At 42.8% G+C, this 12,229-nt stretch overlaps 1 protein-coding gene across 1 annotated transcript in view; it reads right to left on the bottom strand.

The window, feature by feature from the left end:
• SORCS2 (sortilin related VPS10 domain containing receptor 2) overlaps positions 1–12,229 on the bottom strand; it is a 127,895-nt gene that overhangs the window by 30,113 nt on the left and 85,553 nt on the right. Inside the window, exons 12-17 of the mRNA XM_083748570.1 lie at positions 8,583–8,659; positions 7,944–8,035; positions 4,690–4,797; positions 3,924–4,044; positions 1,496–1,629; positions 3–131 (exon numbers count right to left, since the gene is read on the bottom strand). Coding sequence (XP_083604696.1) covers positions 3–131; positions 1,496–1,629; positions 3,924–4,044; positions 4,690–4,797; positions 7,944–8,035; positions 8,583–8,659 — 661 coding nt within the window. The remainder of the gene's footprint in view (positions 1–2; positions 132–1,495; positions 1,630–3,923; positions 4,045–4,689; positions 4,798–7,943; positions 8,036–8,582; positions 8,660–12,229) is intronic.

Genomic DNA, 12,229 nt, shown 5'->3' with positions numbered 1-12,229 from the left:
ACCCTGTGCTGCTTCTGTAGGCCTGCCCTAAGACACAGTCTTCAGGAGGAGTTTCAGGGTTGAACCAAAAGTCAGCAAAGCACGTGTTTGGCTCAGATTTTTGCAGTGCTGAACGCTCAAACCCATAATCACTACAGAACAAACAAGCATTAATCATGAAGTTGACTTGTCTTTACTATTAATTTGTGAAGTGTTATTTGTAGTGTACGTGGCCTGGGGAGTACGAGTACACAACTGGCATCTTTTGTAGCCATGGGGAGGGCATCTCATGCCAAGTGTATGAGGGTCAGCCAGCCCCCACCCCAGGGTCTCTTGTATGGCAGGAGTCTACTGAGCCCTGCAACCGGAATGCAGCCACAGGGCCACGAGGACCCAATGCAAACAAACTGCCTATCACCTGCAAGCTCCTTCCCAAACCCAAGCAGGCAGTGTGCTGAGTAAAAAGACTCTGGAAAGAATGTGTGCAATGCCTCTTTCCACTAGCGTGGGCTGGCCCTACAGCACTCCATGCAGGAACAACCTTTATATAAGGGCTGGTCCAGACCTGGGCAGTAGGATTCTGGTCATGGCTGAGCCACAGTGTCCTGGGTTTCTCCTTAGTTTTTGTGGACTGAATGCAGGTGCCACCAGCTTGATCATTTGTGCTTGTAAAAGGACCATTGGTCTCAACTGAAAGATGGATTTTGTGAGTTTCAGGCCATCACATGAGCTGTGAGAGCCACCCTGCATCCAAGGCAGGAAATGTTCAGAGCTGAGTATGTAGCTACTTCCTGTCCTCACTCAGTCCAGGACCAGAGCAGCTAGGAGCCAAACACAACACAATCCTTTTTCAACAAGCCTTTTAAGTGTTGTTCGTTATCCTGGCCTGTATCTGTATTAGGTTTTAACTGTTCTTACATGTGAAATTTGTTTCCGTTTGCTGTGCAATCACTGTGAAATTCATAAATGGAATCAAACAAACAAACACAACAGCCCAACTGGGGGGGGGGCACCAGAAATTGCTTGGGGTTGTGACTGAGGCGCTATCTTTTCAGTCAAGTCCTCACAGTTATGAAATGCTGTTACAAGGAAGCTCCTCCAGGTTCAATAACTTTTGGTGGGCAGTGAACACATTATGTGCGAAGGCCTTGGGAGGGAAGTTACTGCTGCTGCTACTTCAAAATTGTACATATTTATTCTTTATTTTCAAATGCCCTATATTGTTTTCAAAATCTGTCTGTAAGGTACCATGGGGGCCCTTTAGAACTGAAAGGTGGGGTGTGAAGTCTTCTGAGTAACTCTGACAAATGCATAGGTGGGGTAGAACAGCTGGAGATATGAAGTGTTGACTATTACTACTACTACTAACACCACCACATCCTCAAAGGAAAGCTATAAATAATTTTCTCTTTCTACCCAGTGCATAACTACCACTTCTGTTAAATATTGGGGTTTTCAATAAGATGAATACAGAATATGTAGTTAAGCCGTCACAAAGACCTATAGAAAAGCTCACCATGAGAAATCAGAAGGGCTGCACTCACAAGCTGCGGAAGTGAGTGCTGATGTGAAGCTTCTTCCTTTAATGCACCACGAGGAACTCTTCCTCTTCCGAAAACTTCTCCGCTGACCCATGATGCAGAGGTCGCCCTGAACAGTAGAATGTGAACTCTCATAACTACCAGATAGGATTAAATATACAAAGGTTGTTTGTTTGTTTGTTTGTTATTTACCTACCGCCCTTCATCCAAGGATCACAGAAAGGTTTACAGTATAAAAAACTAAAATACATAGCATAATAACAAAGAAAACAATGAAAACACCCACACACATTCAGTTTAAAAGGACATAGATTGTTTACGTAACCGAAGGCCTGGTGCCTAAAGAAGGTTCCCTGAGGAGAGCATTCCACAAGCGGGGAGCCACCACCGAAAAGGCCCGCTCTCACGTTACCACCCTCCAGATTTCAGGCTTTATAGGTCAAAACCAGCAATCTGAATTGGCCAAATGGCTTTTAATAATGCAGACTCGCTCACTTTAGCTAACAGCTAGCCAATTCTCTTTAGCACTTAAAAAAATAGATTTTTAAATGGTTGACATTAGTAGAGGTAATATTTGATTTATACTAATCAATGTTGGTGACTCCTTAATGGCCAGCTGTCAACCTGAATTTCTGTCAGGCTGCTGCCAGTGAGCCCTGGCTGGTTGCCCAGGAATGTACAAAGACACGGAAATGTTTCTTACCATTTGCTTTCAGTATTTACAGAGAGAGGCTATAGAACCCAGCCTCTTGGATAATGGCGCTGTCCCAAGTGAATCTCCACCCCCGCCTCCCCCACTTTCTCATTCGTCATTTGCATCATCTCTCCTACGGGTGCTGACAAGTGCCTTCTGTCTTTGAGCTCTTTGCTCTTCTACTTTCAAGTCTTGCCAGATTCTGGGAGATGGAGTGTCTGGAATGCTTTCTAAAGACACTGTGTCCATCAGTTGCCCCCCCCCCATGCCTCCTCTTCCTCCTCCTCTTCTCCCATTATTTCCCAACTTTCGCCCTCATCGCCTCTGAGCTGTGAACTCCCTTAAACCCTCGTTGTAAATCTAAACTGTCTTTCTCTTCCTCCTCCCTGGAAGGGTCAAGCTGGGGAGGCCGTCTCCACCATTCCTCATCTGCCCAGTCCCTGACAATTTCTGGGAATAAACAAGACACAGATTTAGAAACCCAAATAACATCCAAGCATAGGGAAAATTCTGGCCACAGGCTGGGTGTGGCTTATGAGGCTTCCCCATCTGGACTGCAACCTCACCTCCCCACAGAAGAAGAAGAAGAAGAAGAAGAAGAAGAAGAAGAAGAAGACAAGAAGGAGGAGGAGGAGTTTGGATTTGATATCCCGCCTTTCACTCCCCTTCAGGAGTCTCAAAGCGGCTAACATTCTCCTTTCCCTTCCTCCCCCACAACAAACACTCTGTGGGGTGAGTGGGGCTGAGAGACTTCAGAGAAGTGTGACTAGCCAAGGTCACCCAGCAGCTGCAGGTGGAGGAGCGGAGATGCGAACCCGGTTCCCCAGATTACGAGACTACCGCTCTTAACCACTGCACCACACTGGCAGTACAGCACAGTAATTAGGCTTGAGAAAAAGTATCTTACTGGAACCAACAATTGGCTTTTAAAGTCTAATTACTCTAGGGGTCTGTCTAATTACTGTGGCAAGCTGGCTTTGTTTGAGGGGGGCACAGATAGGGAGGAAATGGTTAATGTGTGCTGTGACCCCTGTGGAAAATTTCCCCACAACACAATTAGGCATGAAAAAACTTCCTATTGAATCCTAGACATGTGTACTCAGACGTAAAGGCTAAGTTTAATGGTACTTACTCCTTAAACTGCAGTGCAGGACTGCCGCCTTAGTGTTAAATACAGGAGCTGTTTTGAGCCTTGGAATCAAATGTTCCCTACTTCCCTTCCTCTACAAGAGTAGGAAATTAACAAGTTTTCAATTGATGTTTATAACAAACTGCAGTTTCTTAGTTTTTACAGATCATAGTTAGTTAAGAAACCAAGATATTAAACCAGGATGACACCATGACTTATTAAATAACTATGGTCAAAACAAAAAAAAATTCCTTCCAGTAGCACCTTAAAGACCAACTAAGTTAGGTGCTACTGGAAGGAATTTTTTTTGTTTTGACTATGGCAGACCAACATGGCTACCTATCTGTAAATAACTATGGTTTGTGTAAACACCACAGTTTTCTGTAATTATATGAAACAGGCAACTGCAGCTTGTTATATCTAGACCATGAAGGGAAGCTTTACATATCCACCCTTTACAAACAAAAGTGGGAGGCAGGAGGGGAGAAGCACAGAAGGGTTCACTCTAGTTTGTACATGTAACTCTGAATCAGACCAGTGTCACCAGTTGTGGCAGCGACTATTTTATCTGAGGTTATACCTGTAGATTTGTCAGGTCCCATGATTCATAGTCCTCGTCGGTGCATTCTCGAGGAAAAGAAGGGCGGAAATCCACCTTCACCAACTCCCAATCTGAGCGGAAACTAATGTGTCCAAAGATTCTAAGAGAAAGATCAAAAGCTTCAGAATTAGATTTCAGTTAAACAGGGGATAAAATGCAGGAGAGTAACACCAATCAATAAGTTCTATTTTGGTTGTTGGGTGTAAAAATGTACGTTGCATTTTCAGACTCTTTTAGTAGTCACAGTATTTTGTGTACAATTCTACATATTAGTGACAAATTATGTCCCTGTCCCTCCCTTCACAATGCCTGGGGACAATCAGGGCTCATCTACACTTCCGTTTGTCCCACTGATGTCACCCAAGAAAACTCATGGTTTAGCTCTGAATCAGAACAAACAGCAATCAGGGTTTTGGGAAACTGCTCTTACTCATGCATTCTGGGCAGAGAGTCCTTGTCACTAGGAAAGATATACAGGGGCAAGTGGTGGCCAGTGTCTCCTCCTTCCCTGCCTGTATCCTTGTCATCCTCAACAGCCTTCTCTGCCCATCTCTAGGGGATCTTCAGAATTTTCAGAAGAGAGAATCTGTGTTGCCTGTGGAGGCTGATGTGATTCTTGTAACATGTATGTATTCCCAGGTGTGTGCATGCGCACACGTGCACACACAAACAAGGAATGTCTTCTAAAGGCAACTTCCAACTTTCCCCATGCAGTTTGTGGACTGGTGCAGTAGATTCTACTTACGTCATGACTAAAGTCTCATCTCCAGGCTCACTGAGTAGGCCATCAACAAAAACGGAGATACTGGTGAAGTTATGAGTGCTCCATGTTTGGCCTTCATCGACACTAAACCTGTAAATGAAAAAAATATTGTTTCTTATTTATTGCAGGTCTCATTTATACAGAATGGTTTGAAAATAAGTACAGATCATCACCACCATTAGAAATAATTTCTTAAGCCATAGGACTTTAAAAGCCCATAGTAGTTGAGTTGTGAATGTACGCAAGGAGGATGAGTGAATGTTATACAACAGTATTTTAATTCTTAGGTGTAGATTTTGCTGAGTGTTTTTATTGTACTGAACCTTTCGGAGTTTTGTCTATATGCCAATAAAGGTTTGAGATTGAATGTACTGAATCCATCCCCTAAAAGTCACGGAGGAGGAAGACAGCAATGAAGGGAGAAGGTCACAATGTGTGGATGCCTATTTTGGTTGTTATCCCAGTCAGATAAATCTTTCCACCAGTACATTTCTCTCAAACAATCATATCAGTTCTCCAAATTAGAAACTTAAAATCTTCACATTCCATTGTAGAATAGCATGTCTTGCACACTGCACCAGTAAATCAATGACTGATAAGCACCCCAGAGGAAAGAACACAGAATTTGCCATGCATAGACAAATTATGGTGGTTTAGTATGTATAGCAGTTTCTCTCTGAGTCACGACAGCTGAAGGGATTCAGCCTATAAAAAGAGATGAGAATCAACTATAGGGAATAGTGAGACCTAAGAATATGTGTTCAGTTGTGCTATGGATGTTACTACTTGTTTTAGAATAAAGTGTTTGTGATTTACTTCTGTCTTGATTCTTAGACATACATGTAAATATTTTCTTCCAGCATTATAACATCTACTCTGGTGACCTGCTGTGGAAGTTCAGCTTCACATATGATGAAGATGTCCATATTGTTACAAAAGTCAGGTGCCTGCCCCCCTCTCTGTGTTCCTTTGGAAAGTAGAAGACATGGCGGAGACTGTTGTGCTTTACGAAATATTTCCCCCCCACCTATTTACACCTTCAGTCTGCATGGAGGAAGTCCAGATCTTACAGCATGGCCCACAGCAGTGCAGGCAACCTCTCGTCTCCCTCGCCAAGATGGATTTTCACAATCCTTCCTCCTTCTCTCTCCCAGCAACCCCTTGCTTGAAAACTTCATTTTCCTGTCCCCTCAAACATGCACCCCATCAACACCTCACCCCCTCAGGCTAAAGGATTCCTCTCCTCAATGGCCCATCAACACTTTTTGCCATGTTAGGTTTGTTCTTCACTAAACCAGCCAGGCTGGTTTGCATAAGCCAACCAAGAAATTCCTTTGCAACTTGTATTCTCCTTTCATATCACAAAAAACCCAAACCCTAGCATTTGTTAATTTACCTTACATCTATAACACCATTCAGAGTGCCAGGCATGGAGGTCAACAACAAAGATACAGGCTGCTCTAGACAGATGGAAGGATTACACTATAAGCTGCAATTTAAAAGTTGGTGTTAGCACCTCTCCTCCAGTAAACCAACATGGTGGGTTTTATATTAGTCCAGAGTCTGCAAATTTTCTCATATATGTGCTTATCCACACTTACCTTTTGCTCTGTTCTTTCCAGGCACAGGTCCGCATTTAAAAGCTCCATGTTCAAATGTGGTTTTTTCTTGCCTCTAAGCCTTCCCCACAAAAACCCACACTTTAGTGCTTAACCAGAGCAAACATCAATTCGGGTTTTCTGCAGACTGCTGTTTGCTCTGATTGAGCTTTAAAGAGCAGATTTTCACATGGACTGTGCTTGGAGAGAGCAGAGGAAAAGTAAGTGCGGATAAGCTCTATATTTTTCCAAGTCCTATAGTATTCTGGAGAATCCCAGGTTTATGCACTGGCCGAAGCTTCAGGAGGGTGGGGGGAACCCCACCCACAGTTTAAGGGTCTTGCTAGGCAGGACACTAAACTAGATGGTATGTCGTTTAAAAAACATCAATTAAGGGCAGGTGTGGGAGCCGTTTTCATTGGGACTGTGGCTTGGGGAGAGGGGCTAACTGAACAGTGTAGATAGAAACTGTACTATCTCACATACCACTCTCCACAACTGCTGAAAAATCCAGAGAGAGTAACTTCTATTAAGGCGAAAGGGAGTTTTCCTCATGGAGCTAACAACTGCTACAGGGGAGAGAAATTTTCATTGTGATACAGTTCTAATGAAAATCACACTGTGGACCTGTTATGGTTTTTTTTTTTTTTTTTAAAGATGCAGCAGCAAGTGATTTAGTGCAATGTCTCTTTTGGCTCCAAGTGCGTACTCGGACCTTGCATTCTCTAGTATCTATCAGTAGCTTCTCTTTCATTCCCACCTTTAAAAAACAGAATTCATGAAGAATTAGTACATTCTGGAATCCTGCCTAACTCAAAAGCTTGGTGTAGGGCTCTACACTAAACATAGAAGCACAGGGCTGCAAAGGAGTCTCCAGTTTTCATCCAAACCTGCAGCATATTCCAAGGTCCCCCAAGTGCCAACCCTATGCAGGTTGACCCAGGCAGTCCAGTCCAGGTTGAAACAAAGTTTTCTCACGCCACACCAGACACAAACATATAACTCAAGGAATAATTAATTTTAAAAAACTTGAATGACTCAAGGAAATATTGCCAGCAACGCAAGAAAACAAAGCAAGCACTGCACAGAAACATGATTTAGCTGCTTTAACCTGGGGACAGTCCTTCACAGTCTTAACCCTTACCCACTGTAACACTATTCAGGTGATCCTCATGCCTACAATGAATATTTATAGAAGGGGAGTAGGATGGTAGTGATGTTCCACCCCTCAGCTACTCAACTTCACAATACGGTCTGTGCAGCATGCATGTATGTTTGTACATATGCCTGGGTATCCTACAAAAAGTGTGATGATCATCTTAGTGAGTAGAGTTCATATCTTACCTAAAGGAGGTTTCACTGGGATCAAAGCACTGCCCATTCAGCATCCTGCCTCTGTCTGCAACAGACTCTGATAACCCAGGGGAAGCATGCTCAACAAAAAACCTGCCTCGTCTATGAAAGATCTTTGTATCATTCAGAGAGGTCCGGTGTTTATTACTGCATCAATATAACCAAACCATCATCTTTGCAGAGCGAATATTAGATTAGTAAATTCTTGGAGGGAAAAACTCATATCAACCAATGGAATAGACTTGTTCCTGAAAATGCGGCAATGGAAGTTTACTGTAGAATTACTTGAGTATTTTCAGTGGAATAGAGGTGTCTTTGATGGCCACAATCACTCCACCATGATCCAGATACAAGATGTGATGCTCCTCTTCAAAGACCTAGAAAGCAGGGGGGAAACCCAATAAATGACCATGCTTTGGGCTGGGGTGGGGAATGTATTACTAAAGTATCCCATGCTATATATTTAATTATTAATGAAATGTGTTGACCAGTCCTTAAAACACTGAAATGGTTACACATTTCCTTGAACTGACTGTATATTGTGCTAGACTTGTTTAAATACATAAGAAATATTTGAATATATGGGGTGGAATTCTGTGTCTATGGTGCTTATTCCATCACAGCAAGCATTCTATTCGGAACAATCTCCCCTATCCTCCCCCAGCTCGCAGCTCTGTGAGGCTCTCCCAATCTTTCAGAGCAGATTGAGGTAGGGTGAATTACATGAGGCAAATGTTTGCACTGGTCACTTTATATTCCAACTTTACCAGATGCAATCCCCCAAGGAAGAGTGGTAGGGATAGCAGTGTTAGTCTGACTAGAGGAGCTCTACAGCAATAATATGAGAAGAGACGCCTGAGCCAGTAAGGAAAGGGAGACAGCAATCTACACACAAACACAACATAACAGATTCATTTTCCTTACTTGTCTCCAGGTTTTGCCACAGTCAGATGTTATATACATTTCTTCTTTATATTCAACAAGCTGGGCACCCAGATTGCCTGGGAACAAAGGCAAAATAGGCAAGGGTTACTCATGGTTATTTGTTCTGAAGCACAAGAACCCACCTACCCCACAAGCAAGGGGCTTTCATCTTATGATGAGAATTAGCCTCACAAAAGCTGTGAAAGGCTGCCTATGTCTTCCAGGTTCCCAACAGCAACCCCAACACCCAATAATGAGTCAGGCAGTTCTGAAGAATTACATTTAAAGACTTTACAATTACCAGACCATTTAACTGCATGACTGAAATGGAATGACTAGTGGTCCAAGTTCTGTCTCAAAGCAGAATATCTTATTTCCTCTGCCAGGGGCTTGCTCAACTTTGGCTGCAGAGAGCTGCCCTTATTCTCTCTCATGTTAAAGTAATCCCTTCTTGGCACAGCCTCAGTGCTAAGTTGCATTAACTATTCCCTCTCCTTGTATGAGAGCCTCTTAAAAATTTGCATATGTCATTTTAATAGCAGTAGCAATAGCAATCATAATATTTATACCCCGCCCATCTGGCTGGGTTTCCCCAGACACTGGGCGGCTTCCAACACATAAAAAGTCATTTTAATCATTTATGTTGATTAAGCATGCCTGGTTCCACATATATTCCTCACTGTTACACCCCATACACTGGCTGATGTAGAGAAGTACTTTATGAGAACATAACAACATAAAAATAGCCTGCTGGGTTACCCTCTCTCCTCCAGTGGCTTCCACCCACTGTTAACTGTGGATAGCCATCCTAGCTAGTAGCCATTGATAGCCCCCTCCTCCTTGAATTTGTCTGTCATGGGCCAAGAGTCTGCTTCACCTGCTGAGCAGCAGCCTGAAGGAACGGAAACACAGAGAGGGACTGTGTCTCTACTGTGGAGGCTGGGGACATTCATCGTTCCTGACCAGACCTTGCTGCTTCTTACTTCTCGTGACCTTGGACCCTCGTCTTTCTTGACTCCCAGACCATCTGACTACGTGATACTCCTGACCTTAGGACTGACCTTGTATACAGACTCTGCCTTTGGGCAAGGACCCCACTGAGACTTGGCTGGTTGGCTGGCTTCTCCCCCGACTAAGCTCTGCCGTGGCTGGAAGCCCTGGACCACAACAGTCTAATTCTCTTTTAAAGCCATCTAAGTTGGTGGCTGTCACTGCCTCTGGGGGAGTGAGTTCCATAGTATGACTATGCCCTACGCAAGGAAGTACTTTCTTTTACCTGTCCTAAATCTTCCAACATTCAGCTTCACTGGATGTCTGTGAGTTCTAGTGTTAGGCAATGCATAATTTTATAAACTTGTACCATGTCATCTCTTACTTGCCTTTTCTCTAAACTAAAAAGCCCCAAGCCCTGGAACCTTTCTTCATAGGGGAGTTGCTCCACCCCCTTCATCACTTTGTTGTTGTTTTTTTACTGATACTTTTAAAATATTTCTTGTAAATCGTTTAGAGGTTTCATTTCTATCAACATTTTGTTAAATAGAATAACTGTATAATGCAAATAGGGCCACAGTGTTCAGGCTCAGCATGGAAGACGAAGGGCTGCCATAATTAGTTATCAAATATGCTAAGCCCCTCCCAAACACAGCACCCCAATCCTGGAATGCACTCTACAAATTCACCCCAATTATTTTTTTTTGGAACATAGCAGGATGCAATTCTGATTAAACTGAGTAAACTTGCCTAGGACTGGGCTGTATGGCAACTTTGTATAAAACCATACTCACCACTATTAATTGCTATATTTAATCTAGTCTAATGAGATTTTTTGTTATTTCCTCTGGGACCTTTCCAGGAATAGAAATTTCCTTAGTCATCCTTTTTCTATTTGCAACTAGTGCAAGTGATGTGCATTTCTTACAGAGGTGCCCTTTTTATTAAAAAAAAAACTTAACTTTCATTTCATTATTTCCCTTAATTTTAGTTTTCAGATGGCAAGAGAGTTTTACTTTGGTCCTTCTAGAGGTTACCATTCCCCCATCTCTCCCCCCCCCCCCGAGATGCTGTGTTATTTAAAATAGCAGACAACATTTTTTCACTGGAATGCCCCAAGACAATGTAAAATTCAGAGCATTTCTTAAGGGTGAGGGAGAATAGCAGCTATGAGGATGGGTCTCTGAGGTTAGCTCACGACCACTATTGCCACTCCTGAAGGTAAGCCCCCAACTCTGAATGGTACCAATTAAGAACAAATAGATACAAATGTGAGAAACAAGAACCATTTTCATTCACATTCTTTTGATACTCTGTGTATTTTTTTTGAATGAATTAAAATTGAACTGAATGAATCCCATTTGATTTAACTGTTAATTCATTCTGAAAAGAATGCCCAGCCTTATTAAGATCAAGTTTTTCTCCAGGCTTCTAGGAGGAAACTGGTTTCCCAGGAGTTCTGCCATGACAGCAAAGAAACTGGAAAAACTCACCGGGCCTGAACACTTACTAGGTCCTGCTCATCTGAATTAATTTGGGATTAACAATGTATACATGAGCATGCTTTTGGTTGGCCTCATCATTGTTTGGATCAACGTGGCTAAATATCATGTCGCAACTTTCCTTCTTTGTGAAGTCAGAAGTTGAGCAGTCTCAGTAATTCAGGCTTGCCCCGAGTCTCTTCTTCTGAGCTGAACAATGGTCCCACTGTATCGCGTTGGCTTCCGCCTGTTTCTAACAACCCATCCTCTGCCTTTACTTTCCGATTCTGTTCTGGCAAGCTTGTGCTACATCAGTGTCTACTTCCTTGAAATTTATTCTATAGACAGTAAGTCTATACAAACAAACAGTAAGTTTTCATATAATTATGAAGGTCCCTATGCGGCCAGTTTAGTTTTCTGCCATTCTTTCCCCTCACTAGTGTGTGTCGCTGGTATCACACTTCAAAAATGAAGCACTTCATTCCACAGGGATTTACTTTCTTTCAGTGCTTGTAAAAATCCACTTTCTGAAATACAATTCAATATATTTTTTTGCTGTTTCATCTTCTGTCTTGATGTCTATGTTGACTGTCTCCTCCAAAGTGACTTCCTATTGGTCAAACCCAGAACTTTAATTGCACAGCCTCTGGCTGCCTCTTCTGACTACCAGAGAACAGAAGGCTTTTTGCAGGGTATATATAGGCTGCTGCCTCTCTCTCGACGCCTTCAAAAGTAACTTTCCAGATATGAGAGACACCCCATTTCACTTCAGTAGTAAGAACCACATTTTAAATTCTAGTTTGCTCCTCAAACTGTTATAAAACAACACATATGACTAACAGGAAGCCACTAGTTGTCTCTTGCTGGGCTGCACAATTTACTACAAGCATCAACACAAAAGTTGGTGTTTTCTGATCAGTCGCTGAGCTTGCATCTTCATCCTACACTTTGACAGTGGTCCTACACTTATTGTGTTCTGGCCTTGATCACGCACATGCCTCTAAGTTTGTAAGACCAGGAACATAAAAAAAACACTGAAAGCCAGTCCAAGAAGCAAAGTAAAGAAAGATCCAGGGTACAAATGCATGCAAGATTCTCCAGTTGCAGGACCTCCCTTCCATGTGCCATGAGGTCAGGTGAGGGGGGGGGGCTTGAGCCAAAGGTCTGTTCCCAATC

The sequence above is a fragment of the Podarcis gaigeae genome, assembly GCF_964106915.1.
Source record: "Podarcis gaigeae genome assembly, chromosome: 7".
In the NCBI taxonomy this organism is placed as follows: Eukaryota; Metazoa; Chordata; class Lepidosauria; order Squamata; family Lacertidae; genus Podarcis; species Podarcis gaigeae.
Note: the sequence above shows the minus strand (reverse complement) of the source record. Positions and strands in the feature narration are given on the sequence as shown.